The sequence below is a fragment of the Sphaeramia orbicularis genome, chromosome 24 (genome assembly GCF_902148855.1).
Source record: "Sphaeramia orbicularis chromosome 24, fSphaOr1.1, whole genome shotgun sequence".
Taxonomy (NCBI): Eukaryota; Metazoa; Chordata; class Actinopteri; order Kurtiformes; family Apogonidae; genus Sphaeramia; species Sphaeramia orbicularis.
In genome coordinates, this window is record NC_043979.1 from 16,346,020 (window position 1) to 16,370,102 (window position 24,083).

Genomic DNA, 24,083 nt, shown 5'->3' on the forward strand with positions numbered 1-24,083 from the left:
GTTCTTTTTGTCTGTTTGTTTGTTTTGTTTTGTTTTCATCTACAGTGAGTCACATAGTTTATTCTGGTCCAGACAAGTCCTCATTTTTCACTGCAAGTAAATTATGAAGAGGTAAGGAAAAAACTAATTTGTTTACTGTTGCTTAGTGAAATACATTATATTCTGAAATTCATGAATTAGGATTCCAGGAACACTAACTGTATCTTTTGGGTCTTGAGTGGATAAGGTTTGTGGACCACAGCTTCACATGAATAAAACACTTCCACCATAAACTGATACAGAAAAGACATAAATAGCAGGAAAGTGTTGGATGCATAAAATTCCCTGCCTCCATTTTACAATATTTTCAACGTGGAGAAAAAAAAAAGTCATTAAAAGCACAACCAAGAACAAGACAAGTAATGACCTCTTCTTCACTTCTTGGTCCAATGACTTTGATTTCAGATATCCTCCTAAGACCCAGTAAGTAAACATTTTCACCATTTTACATTAAATAATTGCCTTAATTGGAAACAGCATGATGCAACACTTTTTCAGATACATTTTTAATTTTTTTTTAACATAATGTCCTTTTCAGTGGACATTTTTTTTTATTTATTTATTTATTTATTTATTTATTTATTTATTTTAAGAAAAGCTATGAAACTCTTGTCCACTACAGAGGACAAAACTGCATTGCAGGGTCTCAGGAGGAGAAAGTACAAACCAAATCACGACCATTATGAACACATCCGCCTCAAAGACTACAAATCCCGTCATGCATTTCACCATTACCATAGCAGCGGGAAGTTGGTTTGTATCCTCCATCATGGACAGCCCGACCCGCGTATTCGCTTCTATTCAACCGGTTTCTGGTCGAGAGTTTACCGGTAATGAAAAAACGGATAAACGGCAGACTCCCGGTACCAGGGGCAGGGAGATCCAGGTGACCGGGACGGCAGAGGTTTGTTACCCGGCAGACCGTGCGTCGGTGCGGGTCAGTGTTGGCAACAGTAAAGAGTCAGTCAACGAAGTGACCAACAGCGTTTCACGGAGACTCGACTATATTTTACAGTGTCTCAGGTGAAAACACGACTATTAAACATCATACTGAAAATAGTTCTCGTCAACAGGTCACGGGTTTAGTGTGAAACGACGTGTAAAAACAAGCTAGCTGCTAATAGTTAGTTAGCTTCTCTGATTAAAGTTAATGGCTGTGTACAGTTTAGAGCTAGCAAAGATGCAAGATGTTGTGCCGAATTCTGCTCCCTGTCGAATAGTGTTCCCCCTTCTAGGTCAGCCATGAAGAGGACAATGTGCACCAAATTCACCCTGTCATTTTTTTTTTAAATTAGTGATAGTTAACAAGACATTGTGGACAGAAAAACAACAACACATAAACAAAGGGAAAATCAAACAAATAAACAACACTCTGTCACAATTTGCTGTGAAATGCTCCCTGCTCACCCTGGTTCATTAATTTTTCTCTTTTCTGACTGTAGGGTATGAAATTAATTGTGAATTATTCAACCTCTTAACACCGTCATAGCTGTGTAGCAATTAAGTAATTAATACACAGTAAAATCACCAGTGTTTATCAGTGGTGGCACCAGGATTTTAAAAGTGGGGGGGCAACTGGAGGGCAAAGAAAATGGTGGGGGGCGGACAAAAAAATTTTGCGCATAGCGCGAAATTGACACTTTGTGCTTTAGCGTCTGCAATATACATATACATATATATACATATATATATATATATATATATATATATATATATATATATATACACATACACACACACATATATAATGTATAGTCTATCCGTTAAACTACTACTACTTTTATTTTAGGTACAATCAGGTAATACTTAACGTATTCAAGGTATTTGTTAAAAACTACAACATGAACAACTCAGACTTTCTGTTATGGTTATTTAATAGGTACAATCTACTTTCACATATTTCTCTAAACGCATCAGAAAAACATGCAGCAAACAAACAGCAGTGCCAATGTATGCAAGTTAATAAATGTTGAAAACAAAATAAAAGTCATAGCCTAACCAACTAATCAAACAAAACGTATGTATACAATGGCTTCCACTACATGCACATATATATAATCACTGACAACATCTGCAGGCTTAGGTACACTTTCATACTGACCGGTATAATCTTCTAGCAGAAATTTAAATCGAGTGATAAAACAGACCTGAACAGTTAACAAAACTATTTGTAATTAATAGGTGGGTTCAAAACATAAAAAACTAGTCCTTATGCTACTCGTGCTAATTCTTTGCTTTACATTTGTTATGTAGAAGAAAGATGAATGCAATACAAGTGGAGGTATTAATCCATTCCAGAACTGAAGGCACACATATCATTATGAACCTGTAACTATATTATTCATGAGAAACAACCTCTGCATGTCTGCCTGGTTGTATTATAAGTGTATCAAAATGTGTTATGTACGCTTTCAATGACGGATTTTTCATATTTCTTCGTTGCCCGAATTTTCCCAAAGATTTGCCCAAATCTGGGTGGGGGGGCAATTGGGGGGGCAAAGGTTGTGACTGGGGGGGCATTTGCCCTCCCATGCCCCCCCTTGGTGCCGCCACTGGTGTTTATGTAACACTTAAAGTGAGGATGATTGTAAGGGCCCAAGAAAATAGTACATTATTCAACAATATGGCGGTATCAGTGGAAGCGTACCAGCCCATAGAAGTGGAGGGAGTTTGGCTGGAAATTTATTATTGGATTATTGGAGAGAGATACACAATGTCCTACAGGATGTCTTTAAATGTTCTTCAAATACATACCTCTGGAATGGCCAAAAAGAGCTAAACATTTAATGAATATTTTGCTGGTGGCCTGTAAAAAGACTATTACCAGGAAATGGCTATTACAGGAGAGCCCCACTTTAAATGGATGGATGGAAATCACAATGAATATTTCTAAAAATGGAAGAGACAACAGCATTTGTTAACCACAAATTGGAGAAATTCGCTTCATACTGGGAAAACTGGGTCAACTATGTCACACCCTATAGGCCTGATTTTGTTTTCACAAATCAGTGATTGTGCTGAATGGAAAAGATCACTCCCTTCTTGTTCATAGTTTTTTCTCTTTCTTTTTCTTTCTTTTATGTGGTTATTTGACATAAAACAAAAATATTATTCTGGCATTTAGAGCAGACAACAGATGTATGATATATGTACATGTCATGTACTGAATGTGAATAAAAAATAGTTTATATATATAAAAAAGAAAATAGTAGATTAATAGTCTTTTTTTACTGAAAATTATTGATCTGTCACCAGTTTAAGAATGTTTGCTTCACAAGGTACTAATAAACATTTGCTCATAGGGCTCAGTGCACAGCCTGACTACTTCCTGAACTTAAAGCAGCTCTTTTATTTCCTGTCTTTCATTACTGGACACACTGATTACTCCAGGTGTCTGCTTTGTCTTGTTGTGACTACTGTTTAATTAGGCACACTTGGATTAATCAGTGTGTCCAATAATGAAAGACGGGAAATAAAGGAGCAGCTTTAAGTTCAGGAAGAAGTGGGGCTGAGCATAAAGCCCTTTGCAATAGTTTTGATTCATTTTTGGCAGAAAAGTATAAAATCTAGCTAGAAATGTATTATTCTACACACTATATTTTTCATAATAATACATTATTGTTATATTCTAGATTTCTTTTTTTGTTCCTTTTTACTTGTAAGGTTCATAAATCCGTCTCTGATTCACTCACTTGCCTTGTTCATCTTTCAGTCAAATGTGAGCTTTACCATAACATCTACCAGTGACATCAGGCAGCATTTAAAGCAGTAAAAGACTATTTTAAAGCTTTTTTTTTTTTAATCCCACTTGTAATGAGTCCACAGCCTACTTTTGGTTCACAACAACCCACCAGTTGGGAGCTTTGGATCTTTACTCTTGTGAACAAATGTAAATGTGTATTTATCTTTCTTTCATTTGAGATGATGAAAAAACACTCTTATCTGTATTTGTGTCTGGTTTAGACAACATGGCGTAAAGGATGAAGACACCTCAGTGAGGAGGTTTCTCCAAAGAGAAGCAGACGTGTATCTCATGGATGCTGAGGTTGAGTATTTAACCCTGTAGCCCACAGGTGTCAAACATGGGGCCCGGGGACCAAATCTGGCCCGCCAAAAGGTCCAATCTGGCCAGTGGGATGAATTTGTGAAAAATTATACGGAAGAAATTAACAGTCAGTGGTGTCAAAATCATTTTAATTCAGGTTCCACGTACAGACATATACACATGCATACAGACCAATCAGATCTCAAGTGGGTCAGACCAGTAAAATGTTATATTAACCTATAAAATAATGACAACCATGAAATTTGTCGTGTAAAAAAGTAAAATTACATGAACATGTTTACATTAGCAAACTATCCTTTTACAAAAAACATGAATAACCTGAAATAGGGCTGCTCGATTATAGAAAAAAACAATAATCACGATTATTTTAGCAATAATTGAAATCAGGATTATTAAAAACGATTATTTGTTAACCTTAAAGTTTTTTTTTTTCTTGCAAAACAAAATAAAATATACTCTTTAAACATAAGTAAAGCTTTTAAACACTAAAACAAAGTATGTTCACTTTTGTACGACACAAAAAAAATCTTTGAATGCAAATAGGTATACTGTAAATTCAACTATGCTTCCTTTTGTAAACAAATAGTGCACTGTAATTAAACTGCTATAGACTTGCCATAGAACTGTAGCAATAAAAAAAAAAAAAACTCATGTAAAGTGCAAATTATAATTTCATGGTATCTTGCTTGCACATGAATTAAAACAACTCAAAATTAATCATTTTTTCTCATTTACATAATTTTTGTAATCGTTGAGTGTAATAATTGAAATCGTAATTGCATTTCAATTAATTGCACAGCCTTAACCTGAAATGTCTTATGAGAAGTCAGTGCAATTTTACCAATATTCTGCCTGTTTGTAAATGTTTTGTGTATTTGTAATAGTAATGTAAGTTGTAACGCACATGTGTAAATGATAAACTGAGGCAATAATATTGTTAAAATTGCTCATATTTTCTTAAGACATTTCCAGTAGTTCACGTTATTCAGATTTTTAAGGAAACTTTGTCGATGTAAACATTATCATAATATAATTTTACTTTTTCCACTGTTATTATTCTAGTAGTCCAGCCCACTTGAGATCATATTGAGGTAGATGTGGCCCCTGAACTAAAATGAGTTTGACACCCCTGTTTTAGCCCCTGACGTGTCTGTGGTGAGTGTTCTGAATGTATGATTTATTTTAAATATTCATAAAAATTCAACCATTTGCTCTATTAAAAAATCAAAACGTGCTGAAAGAATAGACCTTGCGCTTTCCATAGACATCTGAGCATGCTCAGTGCACCCCCTGCCACCTGTGAAATGAGGGGCAGTGATTGAGACAGACTCACTATAAAAATAGACTGTTTAGGCTTTTTTTTTTTTTTTTTTTTTTTACACCGTTTTCCTTGGTTTTGTTTTTACTGTTGTTGGCAGCGGTGTTGAGATTTTCCTTTATTTATTTATTTACTTACTTACTTACTTAGGTATTTATTTATTTTACTGTTTTTACTGAGTTTTGACTTTGTGGCTTTTTGGAGTTCAACCAGGTGCCAAAAAGCAGCTGGACTGATTTAGTGAAAAAAAAAAAGTCCCTAAACTAAAACTACTGGGCTGAAATTCAAATACTTGTTGTTCAGTGTGTTCCAGTTCACAGTTCATGTTCAACATCCTAAATCTGTTATTGATGCACATTCTGAGTGCCTTATTTAGTAAAAACCTGTCAAACTTCAATTCCTCTCTCTGTCTTTTTCTGTTATTCCACCCTGTTTTGACCCTAAAACACACAGTAAAGAAAAGGAACACAAACACATACTCACAGCAGCTTTTATGACACTAAAACAGACGCTGAAATAATTCTCAGGGGTTAAAGGGTTAACCGCACTGTTTTATTAATCACAGTCTTGTTTGTGAGAGGAGGGGGATTTACAGCAGTTTGACAGAATCACAGTGGTGTCTTGTTGCGTTTAGGTGGTGGTCACCTTCTCTGATTTTGAGAAGATGGAGACGGTATGCAGCATCCTCCTGGAGAAGCTGGACAAGAGCGTCTGTGTGGGAGCGCCACGTTTTTACCACAGCGCTGAATGCCTCGGTCGACTCAGGTAAAAACACTATCAAGTTTCTTGCATAATGACTTTTCTTACATTGACTTGGACTTTATGGCAATAGCATCGACAACACAGAGTTCATACAGGTGTTTGAAATCCTTGAAAATACTTGAATTTCAATGTTGTGTTGTCAGGGTCTGGAAAGTGCTTGAATTTTAGTTTAAGTGCATGAAAGTGCTTGCAGTTATAACTCTGTGCTGTGATTTATTTATGTATTTATTTTTAATAGTAACTCTGCCAGGTTAGATGCCAAACCAAAGCTACTTACAGAGAGGTGATGAACTGAAAAATAAAACTTTAGGTCAAAAAAGAAAATTACCAGGTGTTCTCAGGTTGACTCCAGGTAAATTTTTATCTGAAAGGAGTGATATTTTGCTTTTTTTTTTTTTTTTTTAAATGGAATTATGCATTTTAAAACATTTCCCTGTGGTCTACATAAACTGTAAATGCTATGCTTGGGTCTGAATTCTTCATTAATTCAACTCCACAGGTCCATCTTCAACACTATTTCTGAGTATTGACACCAGAAAGGTGGTTTTGAGCGCTGGCCCTTTAAATGCAAGTGACCCCACCCCCCTTCCAGGTTGTTGACCAGGCTACTCTGTCCCGTTCAGCCACTTGTGTTCGTTAATACAACCAATAAATGAACATTTTGGGTAATCGCTTCGAAGTTTGAACATATTTTCAGTATGGACTACAACCGCTGCTGCTGACAAACAATTATGGCGTACTCGGAGAAATGTTCGTCAGAAGTCTTGATCTTATATGTGCAAATATGGTGACATAACTAGTTGTAAAACTAGTTATAAAACATAACAACTTAAACAGGAATTAAAATGAGTTGTAGAAAGCCATTAAATTTTTGCCAAAATCCAATCCAACTTTATTTGTAAAGCACTTTAACCCTATCATGCATTAATTATGAGAGCCTTAATCTGTATTTTTTTTTTTTTTTTTCTGAGTGTTTTTATTCCTCTTTAGGCATGAAAAACAAACAATGTGAATGAATTTTTTTAGGAACTTATTTTTCCTGGAGTTACAAAAATATCCACTCAGCTGGACACCATGCGTTTAATTTTAGATGCAAAGAGAGATGTATTTACTGACATGCTGTGTAAAAACTATGAAATAAAAACATTTTTAATGCTGCTAATCTGATGTTTTCTCACATTTTAACATACTACAATACTAGTTATTACTCACTTCATGGAGATAATATGCAAAAAACAACTTTTTGTTTAAAAAAAAACAACAATAACAATTAGCTTCTTTTTTTTTTTTTACACTAGATGAGAGCAAATCAGCTTCATCTAGAACAGCAAAGTTACAGTATTGGTATGAATTGCAGTTCATGGGATGATGCATAAGCGTCCACTCTGTTGGCTGATATGGAACTAAAACAACAAAATCCATGAATATACAAGAGAACACCATTGAACAGCTGTCCACTGTAGTGACCACTATGCATGAAAGGGTTAAAACAACTGTAGTGGACCAAAGTGTTGTACAGAAGAATAATTAAAACCAAAATAGAAGAATAAAATATAGAATAGATTTAAAGACATAGAAACTGTACAAAAAAGAAAAAAGTGCTATACAGAAGAATAAATAAAACCCAAATAAAAAGAATAAAATATAAGAATAGATTAAAAAGCCATACAATTAAAAACAACAATATAAATAAATAGAATAGAATAGAATAGGTAAGTAAGAACAATAAACCACTATCAAATAAAAAAAGAAATAGAATAACCATAATACCTTCAAACATCTCACATGGTTTCAAAAGCCAAGGAGAAAAGATGGATTTTAAGAAGGGATTTAAAAACAGACAGAGAGGAGGCCTGTCTGATATGGAGAGGCAGATCGTTCCATAGTTCCAAACTAGTTCCAAAATGAATATAAAGATAGCTTTGCAGCGCCTGGAGGGTTCAAATTCAAACTTTATGAACAATTAGGGTCCAAATACACAAATAAATGTACCATAGACTAAAAAAAGTGGGTTTAGCAAAATATGACCCCTTTAATCTGTGGCTTGGTGCGAGTGTGTCTGAAGAACGCCAGGTGGCTTCCCCTTTTTGGAATAAAACTTTCTAAATTTTTCGCTATTATGAAACAAAATTTTAGATGTTTATAGCATAATACAGTGTACATCATTGTGAAAAAAATAATCATGCACATATGTGTTCCTATAGATATGTATTTTACTGCATTGATAAGGTGCTGTGCTGGAAAAATTTGAAAATGACCCTTACAAGTGCTTGAATTTGACCTTAAAAAATGTGTATGAACCCTACAACAGTTTTCTTGTGTGTGCGTGTGTTCTTTCAGGCGGCGTGCGTGCGTCTCAGCTGTTGAAAATGCTCAGCAGAAGGCCAACGACGCGAGTCAACTCCTGGGACAAACTCTGGGACCCCCTCAGCTGATCACAGAGGAGGAAACAAGGGAGTCAAAGAACGAGGATGAGGAGGACAGAGGACGAGGACAGGCAACCGCATCCATTTCTCATCTTCCTTTTATACCCACGATTACCGCCGTGTCCCGGGTGTCTGTGTCCTTCAGCCTTAGAGACGGGAGCAGGAAAAAACTCTAAAGACATGTACGAATAACTCACGAGGCCAAAATGTGAACTTTCACAGTTTAAAACACTTTATTGCGTATTTGTAAATAAATGAAAGTGCATTTTTTCCAAGCCAACCCAGCTTTGTGAACAAAAAAACTAAACATTTTGAAGCAATACGAAAATTAATTCACTTTTCTTGACAAAATATTTAATTTAAATCATTTGCTTTCACTTTAAAATACTGTCTATCTGTACATTCTGTCTGGTTAAACACAGACATTTAATCATTCATTCATACTTTTAGTCAATCTGACACCCTCAATTTGAGAGCCAGCAACGTGGGATGTCAGGATTACTCTTTTTATGCAGAAAATAATTACGTTTTTGTATTTTCTACTCACAACCCAGAATTCCTCCTCAAACCTAGCACACCGCCGATGCTGGGTGATGGCGGTGTCTCTTGAACACATTTCCAGTAGCAGGAGGCACCTTTTAGAAAGGCGACAACCCAAATGCACACAGTGAATCCCAGTAAAGCTCACACACATCTGAGCAGTCACGCCTCATTGTTGTCATCTTTGTCGTCCTCAGGGAAGATCTTTCTGAGCCAAGGCTGCATGACGAACCGCGTCCCATCAAAGTGTGTAAAGTAGTTCTCCAACATGGGAATGTCCGGCTGGAAAACACCAAAACGTACACAGTGAGAGGCCTGTCACGTTTATTAATCACCACATGACAGTTATAGTTGACATAACGGTGCTAATTTTTCCATTCACCTGTTGGAGGAGGCAACAGTACAGTGGTGGCATAAAGTTTACAGAATACCAAAAGAACATTAATTGTAAGGATTTTGCAGTTATTCACATAATATGCTTTTTTTTATGGAAATGTTGATACTGGCACAAGGAACAAATGACTAAATTTTGTTTTGGTGGTGATGGGGGTGGGAGGGTAAATTTTGATGAAAATTTCAGGAAATGTTGATACCGGCGCAAGGAACAAGTGATTAAATTTTGGTGGTGATGGGGGAGGGGGCAGATTTTGATGAAAATTTCAGGAAATGCTGATACTGGCGCAAGGAACAAGTGATTAAATTTTGGCGGTGATGGGGGGGCAGATTTTGAAGGAAATTTCAGGAAATGTTGATACTGACACAAGGAACAAATGATTACACTTTGGTGTGTGGGGGGGTATTTTGATGAAAATTTCAGGAAGTGTTGATACTGACAAAAAGAACGAATGATTCAATTTTGGTGGAGATGGGGGGGGCAGATTTTGATGAAAATTTCAGGTAATGTTGATACTGGCACAAGGAACAAATGATTAAATTTTGGTGGAGATGGGGGGGGGGCAGATTTTGATGAAAATTTCAGGTAATGTTGATACTGGCACAAGGAACAAATGATTAAATTTTGGTGGTGAATGGGGGGGGGCAGATTTTGATGGAAATTTCAGGTAATGTTGATACTGGCACAAGGAACAAATGATTAAATTTTGGTGGTGAATGGGGGGGCAGATTTTGATGAAAATTTCAGGTAATGTTGATACTGGCACAAGGAACAAATGATTAAATTTTGGTGGTGAATGGGGGGGGGGATTTTGATGGAAATTTCAGGAAATGTTGATACTGGCACAAGGAACAAATTATTAAATTTCGGTGGTGATGGGGGGGCAGATTTTGATGAAAATTTCAGGAAATGTTGATAATGGCACAAGGAACAAATGATTAAATTTCGGTGGTGATGGGGGGGGCAGATTTTGATGAAAATTTCAGGAAATGTTGATACTGACACAAGGAACAAATTATTAAATTTTGGTGGTGATTGGGGGGGGCAGATTTTGATGAAAATTTCAGGTAATGTTGATACTGACACAAGGAACAAATGATTAAATTTTGGTGGTGATTGGGGGGGGCAGATTTTGATGAAAATTTCAGGTAATGTTGATAATGGCACAAGGAACAAATGATTACATTTTGGTGGTGGTGTGTGTGTGTGTGGGGAGGGGGGGCTGATCTGCCTTGGCGGAGGTCTGCACTCTCCGAGGCCTTTCCTAGTTTGGTTTACTTTCAATGCTTTATTGATAAATCGTAAAAGTTGTATTTGTTCCTGTTCAACTCTTCGTATACAGTACAGTGCAGAAGTCTCAGGCAGCCTTTAGTTTTGTTGTTTTTGTAGTGCTGAAGTGCTGTAATGGGTGTGTGTGTTTATTTATAATAAGAAATATGCAGGAAGTATTTGCACAGTAATGCAACGCAAACACACAAAACGAGACAGAACTAATCAGCTTCTGCAGGTAAAGTCAGTATTTAATGTGACCTCCATTTGAACTCAGTAACTCTTCAGTTCTCTGGGGTCACCTGTCTGGATGTTTTCTTAAATGATCTTGTGTTGTTATATTACACACCTTTAGAAAGTCCCAGAGGCTTTCATGGTCCTTTATCCTTGTCTCTGTCCACATGATCCCATATAGTTTCTACTCTACTCAGATGTTTTTTTGAAATACATTTGGTTTTTAATACTGTTTACATATTTGCTGTATATTCTTGTTGTGCATGTGTTACTACAAAGACAGAGAAATGCATATTTGTGAACTCTCTTTTCATTACAACCCTTAAAAAATGGAAAGGCTAAAGGCTGCCTAGGGCTGTAGCACAGAACTGCAGAGCCAAATAAACTCTGAGAAAGACACAAATGCAAAAAATAAAAAGGATATATAAAATAAAATACAAACTTGAGGCAGCGATCAATTCACTAGACTGTACTGGGTTTATACTGTAATGTTATGGAATGATGTCTATCATATATAGATATAGACAGATACAGATACACATAGACACATAGATGTAGATATAGACATAAATATAGATATAAACAGATATAGATGTAGATATAAACAAAGATATAGACTTAGACGTAGATATAGACATTTATGTAGATATAGACAAATGTAGATATAAACAGATATAGATGTCAATATAGACTTAGACATAGATGTAGATATAGACAAATACAGACATAAATATAGATATAAACAGATATAGACATAAAAATACATGTCAATATAGACATAAATATAAACAGATATAGACATAGATGAAGATTTAAACGTAGATATAGACATAGATGTAGATATAGACATAGATGAAGATTTAAACGTAGATATAGACGTGTAGATATAGACATAAATATAGATATAAACAGATAATGTAGATATAAACAAAGATATAGACTTAGACGTAGATATAGACAAATGTAGATATAAACAGATATAGGTGTAGATATAGACTTAGACATAGATGTAGATATAAACATAAATATAGACATAAATATAGATATAAACATATAGACAAAAAAATAGATGTAGATATAGACATAAATATAAACAGATATAGACATAGATGAAGATTTAAATGTAGATGTAGACATAAATATAGATATAAACAGATATAGATGTAGATATAGACATAAATGTAGCTATAGACATAGATGCAGATATAGATATAAATGCAGATATAGATATTAATATATACACAGATGTAGATATCAACAGATGTAGTTATTGATATAGACATAAACATAGATATAGAGGTGTGATCTTACCCTCATCCCAGTGATGCGCTGCAGTTGTGTCTGAGGCAGGTATGCGATTAACAGTGAGGAGGATCCAGGACCACTGAACAGTACTTTATAATGAGGGGTCTTCTCTGCTCTGGGACCCTATATATGCACACACACACACACACACACACACACACACACACACACAGAACAGAACAGTAAACATGATGGTAATATTCATGTAGACACTGATAGGGTGAGTTTAGGGCTTAAAATAGAGAAAGGAGAGAAAAGCCCCTCTAATGTACCACTGGTGTTTGTCAGACGACACCGTCTTAAAGCTTTTACACAGTTTCTAAAGCCATAAAACCTCATTGTGAGTCTTAAACTGTAACACATCTGTGCCAGAAACAAGAAGCATGATGAGAAGAACCTCAGAGTTGGAATACACTTTGTCGATCCACTCCGAAGGGGCTCGTAGTTCAGGGTCCCAGCTCACCACCACCCCGACCATTTGACCCCGCCTCTCCATCACCACCTCTCCGACACGCAGGAACACAAACGGGGGCCGGGGGCTACGCACTGCCTTGGAGGCTGCAGAAATACAATAAAAAAAAAAAAAAAAGAAAAATTCCCATGTAGTTTTTACTTTAGCCACATATGGTTATGGACTAGTATTTACCATCAAACAGGTTAAAGAAAATAAATTACTGCAGTATTGTTTCATAAATATTCTAAAAGAGAATAAAAGTTAAATCAAGTTATTCTATATGAGCCAAAAAAGTTTAATTCAACCCACAAAGACCCAGTGCTACCGTTGTGTCAGTTCACTTATACATTTTTATCTCTATTTAACCTTTCTGAAGTTATTTATCAGCATTTATTGTAATATTATCCTCTGTATTTTGTGTTTTTTCAATGAAAATCAGGTATTTTCTCATATTTAATTCACGGATTATGCAGATGTTCATAAAAGCTCAGATTAAAGTTGTTTGTCATAATATCAGAAACAGAGAAAAATGAAGAAAACATGACTTTTTCAACAAAATCTGTCATTAATTGAACATAAACCAAGTGTCTCCATCCACTGTCATCGATCAACTCCATGGGTTTTACTGGTGAATCAATGTTGTAGAACACAGGTGTCAAACATGAGGCCCGGGGGCCAAATCCGGCCCGCCAAAGGGTCCAGTCCGGCCCTTGGGATGAATTTGTGAAATGCTAAAATTACACTAAAACATTAACAATTCCTTTTAGTTCAGGTTCCACATTCAGACCAATTCAATCTCAAGTGGGCAGGACCAGTAAAATATGATCATAATAACATATAAATAATGACAACTCCAAATTTTTGTTTGTAAATGCAAATATTTTCATGTATTTACACTAAAACAAAGTATAATTTCGCCAAAAGGTGAATAACCTGAACAAATATGAACAACCTGAAATGTCTTAAGAGAAGTAAGTATAATTTTAACCATATTCTGCCTGATATTAAATGTTTTGTGTTTGTAGATCCACTGTGATCTGTAAGTTATAATGTACATGTTGGATGGATTCTGGATTCTGTTGGGTTTCTGTAAATTGACTTAGAGTCTGGTTTTGACCAACTCTATATATAAAATGTCAAGAGATAACTTTTTTGTGATCTGGCGCTATATAAATAAAATTTGATTGATTGAGTGATTTAATTGTTTTTCCCCTGTAAGTCGCTTTGGAAAAAAGCGTCTGCCAAATGCGTAAAATGCGTAAACAAATGATAAACTGAAGCATAATATTGTTAAAATTACACTTATTTTATCAGTTTCTTTATGTTATTCACATCTTTTGAAGGGATAGTTTGTAGATATAAACCTTTTCATAATGTAAATTTACTTTTTTTTTTCGCTCTAAAACATCGAGAAAAGTTTGGAGTTGACATTATTTATATATTATTATGTTATTATTTTACTGGTTCGGCCCACTGCAGATAGAATTTAGGTGAATGTGGCCCCTGAACTAAAATGAGTTTGACACCCCTGTTGTAGAAGATGACAGCGTTTCTATGGTAACTATGGAGCGTCTGAACATCCAAATGGGTCATATCTGATGACCGTGAAAAGATGACAAACTATTTTACACCAATTATTTACATGTATTGATAGGATTAGTGGATCAACAGGTTTTAAACACTTTAGATCAGTCGAGGGTTTTGGGTCTCTATGGGTTAAATGAAGGTATGTGAGAAATACTTTTCTGTTATTCATTAAAGCCAGTGTTTATGTAAATAGACGCAAACCTCCAAAAAAGCCCTGGTCGTTGTCATAAAGCATGGACTCTATGGCAAGTGACTCTTGAGGCGTTTCGTCTTCTCCAAAGCCAATCAAAGCCCTATGGAAAGCAGAAGCATCAGCAGGGAAACCCGTGCTCATCAATCCCAGTCTGCATTTGACTTGCAAACATCTGCTCACTTGACTGTGGAGATCTGCCGGTCTGTCCACTCCATCCAGGCCGCGGCGTTCAGGTACGAAGACCGCCACTCGGTCCACATTTGGATTAACCTGAAACAGAGCGGTCACATGTGGTAACTCTGGGTCATTTCTTTTGTAGACCCCCCCCAACCTGAATAAAAACATTCATTCATTTATTTCGTTCATGGTTGTAAATTTCATCAGCAGACATTTAATGAATGAATGAATGAAATCTTTATTTTGAACACGTCAACGGTGAAATCAAAACAAAAATCAACCGACAAAATATAAGTACAAGTACATAAATGATTGATAAACAAACAACAAAATGAATAAATAAATAATAGTTATAGTAAATAATAATAATAAAACAAATGAAATGAAATTACACATGCTCGAAAAGGAGTAGGAAGAAGTAAAAACTTATGTACTCCTACCCCCAATTTCTGTTCCTTATGGTCATTATATAGCAATTATTATTTTGTATGAATATCAATGTAATACTACTACTATAATAATAACAACAATAACAGTAACAATAATAGTATAACAATATTACACATCCTTTTTCCTTTATACTCTAATATAATACCCATTTACAACTTATCCTACCAGATATTAATATAAAAAAAACAAAACAAAAAAACCCAAACAAACAAAAACACATATACATGTATAATATAAATACATATAATCTTCTATATGGTATTCATATATCCATATTTAAACTAGATTTTATCAGCACATATGTGGCACAACCAGATTTCATCAGATGAATAAACATGTACACACTCATACTCAAAAAGGAGCAGGATGAAGAAAATCTTACATTTCCTGCCCCCTTCTAAATAATAATAGCCTTAATGGTTATCTATAAAGTTGTTTTGGTTTTTTTGTGTAGGCTTGTTGTATAATTTTTTTTTTTTTTTTGTATTGTGTCTGTGTGGTCCCTTATGTCTAAGTACATGTTTATGTAAACGTAAAATTACATTAAAAAAAAAAAAAGTTAAAAAAAAATCAGATCCACAAGGTCAAAGGAATTACATTCATTTCCATCCAAGAAGTAAAACTATATTTTATATGTATTTGTATATCAATGTAAAAAAAAAAAAATCTAATAGTTATCATTAAAAAATATCTATATATATTTAAATCTTATGTTTCTCTTTAATTTTGCATGAAATTGTAAAATCTTTTGTAAGCTGAATATATGTCCATTTTAATTTATTTTATTATTTTTAGAGTTTTAATGGTTTGTGACATTAATGTGGCCAAAAGTGATGTTTTTTCACTGAAAAAGTCAGTTTTTCTTATTTTTTTCTGTTTTGATACAATAACCTTTGAATTTACTCTGATCTTTAATGAACGTCTACATGATCAGCGAATTAAACATAAGAAAGCAGATGATTTTCACTGAAATAAATGCAAAATGTAGAGGGATAATACTTTAATAAATGATGATAAATCTCTTAGGAAAAGTTGCATTGAGAGAAAAATTGGGAAGTGGCATAAATATCACACTGGGTCTTTATAGGTTAATCATAGATGAAAAAATTGTAAAAATAAAATAAATAAAAATGTAAAAATAAATAAATAATTAATTAATAATAGTAAATAAAATGAAAATAATAAAAAATGAATAAACAAAAAAAAAAAAAAAATTAAAAAAAAAGGAAATCATAAGAGTAATCAAATCAAAAGAGTAACTCATGACTATGTGTGAATCCACAGAATAAATAAATATTTCCACTTTATTTTCATAATTTAACTGAAACACTTTCCCACGCACCTCCACGCACACTCACACACAGTCACGCACCGTGACGCCGGTGCCTTTTACACACGGGTCTTACCGTGAGGTCGCGCGGAGTCTCTGCAGTGGCGTGGATCCGCTCCACCTGCAGATCAGGTACTGCGCGGGTAAGGCGGACAACAGGAGCACGAGCTGCAGAGCCGCCGCGGGCGTGAGCCGAGGCATGGCCGCGCGACTGGCACCTGTGGACGGACACGCGCGTCAGGTGGATGTGGCAGGTGGTGTCAGCGACAGTGGGGAGAGTCACGGGTGATTTTTAACTGAAAACATTTGATAAAAGTCACAGTTCCAGGACAGGACACTTAGCGGTAAAAAAACAAACAAAAAAAAAAAAAAAAAACACTGTGGGCTGTCACGGCGCGTGGGTTTGTTGTAGGAAGTGAGAACTAGTCCAACATATGTCTGTGACTAAACCACATGAGTCCACAGTTTGTTAGTGCTCGTTCTGCTCCTTACCTGTGATAATAAAAGCTCCCACAGTGGAAATGCGGCTCAGTCCAACTTTGCGCCGAACATTTTGTGCGGATGTGCGCGTGAGCACCCGCAGACTTAAGTCGGTTTCACTTCTGTTTCATTTCCATAACCCACTCACTGCTCCACGCCACCTGTCTATTTACATTTTCACTACAAAATTGCCAAACTCGTTTTTCTGCCCAATCGTCGCAGTCCACGGAGGAACCGGCGGACCTTTAGCGCCGCGCCACGTCAGGAACACACCAGCCGTGGGTTCAGGGAGGAGAAGTGGGTTAGGTGTAGTGACGCACTGCCGACACCAGGTGGCGCACTTTGTCTAATTATTATTAGAACAGGATCCACTACGGCAGGGGCCACATGCAGGCCAGGGTGGACCCAGATGAACCCTTTCATGCATGAATTAGGAGAAGTTCACTTGAGTTTTTTTTTCCTGAGTGTTTTTAGGCGTGAAAAAAACAATGTGATTGAAATTTATTTATGAACCTATTTTTCATGGCGTTACAAAAATGTCCACTCAGCTGGACACCGTGCGTTTAACCCTTTCATGCATGAATTATGAGAACCTTAATCAAGATTTTTTCCTGAGTGTTTTTATTCCTCTTGAGGCATGAAAAAAAACAATGCGATTGAAAATTTTCTTATGAAAAATAAATATATTTTAAAAAAGTAGGGATGTCTGATATTGGCTTTTTTGCCAAAAACCGATATGCCGATATTGTCCAACGCTTAATTTCTGATTCCGATATCTACCAATACCGCTGTCGATATATGTGGGATCTTAAACTAATTTTAGGTAGCATCACATATCTCCTGTCATGGAATTATCACATCATGTCTAATTTTATTGAAGACTGTCAGTCTGCCCCAGGGCAGCTGTGGCTACAGATGTAGTTTACCACCACCAGAGGGAGAATGTGAGAGCGAATGAATAATGGGTCAATAATGTAAAGCGCTTTGGGTGTCTAGAAAGGCGCTATATGGCGCTGGATGCATTCTCAAATGCAACAAGGCTTTGAAAATGTAAACACTGTCTGTGCAAAGAATACATACTTCAACTTCAGTTGTGAAAAAAATGCCATATTTATTTATTTTCTCTCCCTCCCTCCATGAGCCTATCACAGTGTGGCAACTCAACTGCACATTTCTTTCAGCTACAAACAATGCTTCATTTACGCATCGGTAAATGCCGGTGAAATCAAGGCATTATTTTATCAGTTTTAATGATAGGCAAAAAAAACCTGATAACGATATTCACTGATATTACATTTTTATGCCAATATCAGGCCGATAATATTATCGGACATTCCTAAAAAAAGTAAAATAAATAAATAAATAAATAATAATAATACATTTTTTAAAAATTGTGATAATAATAAAAAAAAAAAATTCTTAGGAACCTATTTTTCATGAAGTTGCAAAAATGTCCACTCAGCTGGACACCATGCATTTAATTTTTGAAGTAAAGAAACATGTATTTACTGATAATTGCGTGAAAACTATAACTATTACACTCAGGGGAGATCTACACAATGTTACCAATTCATGTCAGAAATTATATGTAATGTCTTCAAACTTTAATAAAGATATGTGTAAAAAAAACAAAACAAAACAACAAAATCCATGAATATACAAGAGAACAGCTGTAGAATAACTGTCCACTGTAGTGACCAGTATAAATGAAAGGGTTAATTTTTGAAGCAAAAAAAAAAAAAAACATGTATAGAAAGTGATAAACAGTGTGAAAACTTTGAAATAAAACCATTTTTCATGCAGCTAATCTGATGTTTTCTCACATTTTAACATACTCTAATACTAGTTATTACTAACTTCATGGAGATAATTTACAAAAAAAACAAAAAACTTTTTGATTAAGAAAACTTAATTACAATCTAATAACAATTAGCAATTGATTTAACACATGTTAGTGCAGATCAGGTTTATCAAGAACAGCACAGTTACACTAATGGTCTGAATTACAGTGTATGGGATGGTGCATAAGCGTCCACTGTGTTGGCTGGTGCGGAACTAAAACAACAAAACCCATGAATATATAAGAGAACAGCTGGAGGATAACTGTCCACTGTAGCGACCAGTATGCATGAAAGGGTTAATAACATAATAATATTTCGGCTAAAATTTGCTCAGAGGTCTTATTTCTGTCTTTGTGCATAAGAAATCACTAGAAGTGAATCCCCAAAGGAACTGTGTGTTGGTAAATGCAAGTTCTGCAAATTGACAGGATTTCAGTTCTGTTGCAACATGTTGATGGTCATATGAACTAGGTTTTCAGCTCAAAAATGTCCAGTTTCATCACAATTAATACTATATTTCATTTCATTTTATTAATTCATTCCAATCTAAATGATCAGAAAGGAGCAGGATGAAGAAAACTTCTAATTCCTGCCCCTTTCTTAAAACATCTGCTTCCATCAGATACGTTCCCATTACAGTTCTGACAGTAAACAGTTTACCTGATAGTCTACGCAAATAAAACAAATCCAACATCCATAAGTTGAATTATGTCATTACATGCTTTTATAAAGCTTCTCTATTCTTTCCCTATACAAACTCTTAAACTGAAAACAGATTTTCTCTTCCACTGCCAAAGAATTCTACATCCTGACACCCACAACACAAATACACATTTTCTTCACATTAGTCTGAACCCTTTGCTGTTTCAAATTAAACCTCCTTCTATGTTCTTCATCCTGAGATACTAAAACAAATAATTTTTGCAAATTTACAGGCAAAAGTCCGTTTCTCGCTCTAAACACAACCAGCAGTGTCCTTAATTCAGCTAACTCTTTAAACTTAAACAATCCTGATTTAATAAACAACTCATTTGTATGTTCCCTGAAATTAACATTAGACATTATTCTTATTGCTCTTTTCTGGAATAGAAACAATGGCTTTGTGTTCCTCATATATGTGTTGGCCCATACTTCAATACAAGAACTCAGAACAAGTGAATAATAATAATAATAATAATAATAATAATAATAATAATAATAATAATAGTAATAATAATAATAATAATAATAATAATAATAGTGATAATAATAATAATAATAATAATAATAATAATAATAATAATAATAATAATAATAATAAGTGAACAATATCAAATTCTCATTGCTTTATAATCCAGCACATATTTTGTTTTACTCAATACAGAAATATTTTTAGATACCTTTTTTTTTTTTTCAACCCGTTCATGCATCGTGGTCACTACAGTGGACAGTTCTTCTCCAGCTGTTCTCTTGTATTTTCATGGGTTTTGTTGTTTTAGTTCCATATCAGCCAACACAGTGGACACTTATGCACCATCTCATAAACTGCAATTCATACCATTACTGTAACTTTGCTGTTCTTGATTGGTTCTTGAGTGGAAATCAATTGTTAGTTGTTATTTCTTGCATATTATCTCCATGAAGTGAGTAATAACTAGTGTTAGAATATGTTAAAATGTGAGAAAATATCAGATTAGCTGCATTAAACATGTTTTTATTTCATTGTTTTCATATCATTTTCTGATATTGGGTTTTAAATACATGTTTCTTTGCTTAAATATAATGCATAGTGTAGCTGAGTGGACATTTTTGTAAATCCATGAAAAAAAAAAACAACTCAATTGTATTGTTTTTTCATGCCCAAGGAGGAATAAAAACACTCAAAAAAAAAAAAAAAAAGAACAAAAAACAAAAACTTAACTAAGGTTCTCATAATTCATGCATGAAAGGATTAGCATAAGCAATATGTGGCTTCCATGTTAATTTATCATCTACTATTACACCCAAAAAACGAATTTCTGAAACCTTCTCAGTCGTAACCCCATTAATAGATAATGAAACATGTTCTTCCTTTTTTCTATTTGTGAACACCATCAACTTAGTTTTATTCCAATTCACAGATAATTTGTTTATATCAAACCATTTTTTGAGTTGAACCATCTCATTCTCTATTTTCTGTACTAACGTTTTTAAATCATCTCCTGAACAAAGAAAGCTTGTATCATCCGCAAACAAAATAAACTGCATTATCTTTGATACATCACATATGTCATTAATATATAAAATACATAATTTTGGCCCCAGAACAGAACCTTGTGGCTTTTCATGTCACAAATGGCCAAGTTATATTTGAACTGAATTTACCTGAAAAACAAATATTCTATTCTTTTAGATTCCCCAGTTTTTCTTACCAGATTATATACGATGTATCACATGTTTTATTTTTACAGGTTCAATATGGAGTATGGTGCTGATCCATCCTGCTTATGTTACGCCAATACATACATTAAGAATGTCACACGTCACTGTTTAAATCAACAGTTTTCTAATAATAAGCATTTTTATAAAGAAATAACCATTCTATATTGTTATTTCCTCTTTAGTATGATGATAAACTATACAATAAATAATTCTGATCCTAGTTTTTGCACAAGGATCATTAGTGTAAACGGTGACATGGCTGCCGAGCATCAGTACGATGGGATCTGTAACAACCCTGTCACATCCGTCCACTGCCACATTTTGTGTTTTTGTGTCAGCTGTTATTGTTTTAGATCCACAATACTAACATTTATGAATAAGAGGAGAATTAGCAATAGTAAGTACACTGAACAAAAATATAAATGCCCCACTTTTGTTTTTGCTCCCATTTTTCATGAGCTGAACTCCAAGATCTAAAACTTTTTCTATGTACACAAAAGGCCTATTCCTCTCAAATATTGTTCATAACTTTGTCTAAATCTGTGTTAGTGAGCACTTCTCCTTTGTCCTTTGCTGAGATAATCCATCCACCTCACAGGTGTGGCAGATCAAGATGCTGATTAGACAGCAGGATTATTGCACAGGTGTGACTTAGGCTGGCCACAATAAAAGGCCACTCTAAAATGTGCACTTTTACTGTATTGGGTGGTCCAGGGGGGTCAGAAAACCACTCAGTATTTGGTGTGACCACCATTTTCCTCGCACAGTCTTCTTCATGAATTCTCTGAAACAGCTTTGGAGATGGCTTATGGTAGAGAAATGAACATTCAATTCACAGGCAAAAGCTCTGGTGGAGATTCCTGAAGTCAGCATGACCAGTGCATATTCCCTCAAAACTTGTGACATCTGTGGTATTGTGCTGTGTGATAAAACTGGACATTTTGGAGTGGCCTTTTATTGTGGCCAGCCTAAGGCACACCTGTGCAAAAATCATGCTGTCTAATCAGCATCTTGATATGCCACACCTGTGAGGTGGATGGATTATCTCAGCAAAGAAGAAGTGTTCACTAACACAAATTTAGACAGATTTGTGAACAATATTTGAGAGAAATAAACCTTGTGTGTACACAGAAAAAGTTTTAGATCTTTGAGTTCAGCTCATGAAAAATGGGAGCAAAAACAAAAGTGGTGCGTTTATATTTTTGTTCAGTATATATAAGTTTATTACTAATAAAGTATTGGTACTGACCAGAGCATCATGGGTAATGTCACGTCCATCCACCAGCAAAAGTTTTCACATACACGTGCTATTCAAAATCTAATATTTCTGAAAATAGAGCTTCCACTGTCAAATAATATCAGTAGTCTGTGCACAAATGGATTAGCATTATTTCAACACAGTTCTATGCATTTCTTACAACTTTTTTTTTTTTTTTTGAGACAAAAATGTCCACTCATTTGACCCCCTAAGTAAATTTTAGCCGATATAGATAATAACTCCAAACTTTCTTCTTTTTTTGTGCAAAAAAGTGTAATTTTAACTATTTTACATCCCAAGGTTTTACTTACACAAGATCAGTGGATCTGTAAAAGGACAAAACATTAGTATGAAGCAAAATGTTGTTAAAATTGCACCTGTTTTACTTATGAGATTTTAAACTGTTCTCGGTTGTTGAGATTATTCACATTTTAATTTCAATTTTTTTCTGACTAAAACAAACAAAAGATAGATGAAAATGTTTACATCTACAAACTCCCCCTTAAAAATGAGAATATCATGAACAACTTGAAATTTCATAACACATTTAAGTGTACTTTTAACAATATTATACCACGGTTTATCATTTACACATGTGCATTATAACGTCCAGATCACAGTGGATCTACAAAAACACACAACATTTAGAAACAGGCAGTATATAATAAATAATATTAGATAAATATATAAACTAAATCATAATAATATAATATTATTCTCTTAAGACATTTCATGTTCATATTTGTTCAGGTTAGACTCATTTTGTGTGAAAGGGCAGTTTGTAAATATGAACATTTTCATTTAATTTTCCTTTTTTTTAGACTAAAAACAAAGAGAAACTTTTTGAGTTATTATTTATAGGCTAATATGATAGTATGTTACTAATGCGACCCACTTCAGATCCAGATATAGACATAGATGTAGATACAGACATGCTCTGTATTTCATTTTTGGATCATATTTGAACTAAAATAAGTTTTTAACTGTTAATATTTTCAGTGTAATTTACAAAAACTTTGTAAATTTATCTCACAGGCTGGACTGGACCCTTCGGTGGGCTGGTTTTTGCCCGTGGGCCACATGTTTAATACCCTTCCACTAAATTCATGAGTTTTACTTTAAAGAATACACATTGTTTTACTAAGTACCTGAAGTGTAAATATTGACATAGATTACAGATTAATGAATGTACGTAGATGGAGACCTGGCAAATAATTTACATATAAATTAAATGAACATATAGAAATAAGATATACTGTATATATTTGACATCTTTTTAAGTATATAATGTATTTAATATTGACATGTGTATCTAAAAACATTATTAACCCGGTAAAGCCTGAACCATTAAATCACTGACAGAAAACTCCAGTTCTCTGAAACTGCAGCCTTTATTGGTCCTTCTGAACAACCAAAACATTTTTTTTTTTTCAAATATCAATTTCTATGTATGAGTTTCAGTTTTGTATCATATTTGATACACTGGGTCTCAAAGCTCAAATATTATTATTTTGCACAAACAAAAACATAATATAACACAAACATGTTTAACAAGTTGGT

The 24,083-nt window shown here is 34.6% G+C and overlaps 2 protein-coding genes across 3 annotated transcripts; one reads left to right on the forward strand and one right to left on the reverse strand.

The window, feature by feature from the left end:
- The first annotated feature begins 787 nt into the window (after positions 1–787).
- On the forward strand, positions 788–8,818 carry irak1bp1 (interleukin-1 receptor-associated kinase 1 binding protein 1). The gene is made up of 4 exons (XM_030127777.1): positions 788–1,062; positions 4,003–4,084; positions 6,058–6,188; positions 8,526–8,818. Exons 1-4 carry the CDS (start codon positions 809–811, stop codon positions 8,785–8,787), a joined length of 729 nt encoding a protein of 242 aa, XP_029983637.1. The 5' UTR covers positions 788–808; the 3' UTR covers positions 8,788–8,818.
- Positions 8,819–9,283: 465 nt separating this feature from the next.
- LOC115414559 (uncharacterized) lies at positions 9,284–17,284 on the reverse strand. Of its 2 annotated transcripts, none has more exons than XM_030127779.1 (7): positions 17,037–17,284; positions 16,621–16,840; positions 14,768–14,857; positions 14,596–14,687; positions 12,751–12,911; positions 12,360–12,476; positions 9,284–9,433 (listed from the first exon to the last, which is right to left on the reverse strand). In XM_030127779.1, the coding sequence occupies exons 2-7, from the start codon at positions 16,743–16,745 to the stop codon at positions 9,314–9,316; spliced, it is 705 nt and encodes a 234-aa protein (XP_029983639.1). In that variant the 5' UTR covers positions 16,746–16,840; positions 17,037–17,284; the 3' UTR covers positions 9,284–9,313. The 2 variants fall into 2 exon arrangements, with proteins under 2 accessions (XP_029983639.1, XP_029983638.1); XM_030127778.1 differs by having other exon boundaries at positions 16,621–16,762; positions 17,037–17,283.
- Positions 17,285–24,083: the final 6,799 nt, after the last annotated feature.

Coding starts and splice junctions, on each gene's coding strand:
- LOC115414559 (XM_030127779.1), bottom strand. CDS start 16,745: ATGCCTCGGCTCACGCCCGCGGCGGCTCTGCAGCTCGTGCTCCTGTTG. Junction 14,688..14,767: donor CGGCAGATCTCCACAGTCAA/GTGAGCAGATGT, acceptor TGCTTTCCATAG/GGCTTTGATTGGCTTTGGAG. Junction 9,434..12,359: donor AGCGCATCACTGGGATGAGG/GTAAGATCACAC, acceptor GGTGTTTTCCAG/CCGGACATTCCCATGTTGGA.
- irak1bp1 (XM_030127777.1), top strand. CDS start 809: ATGGACAGCCCGACCCGCGTATTCGCTTCTATTCAACCGGTTTCTGGT. Junction 4,085..6,057: donor TGTATCTCATGGATGCTGAG/GTTGAGTATTTA, acceptor TGTTGCGTTTAG/GTGGTGGTCACCTTCTCTGA. Junction 6,189..8,525: donor GAATGCCTCGGTCGACTCAG/GTAAAAACACTA, acceptor GTGTTCTTTCAG/GCGGCGTGCGTGCGTCTCAG.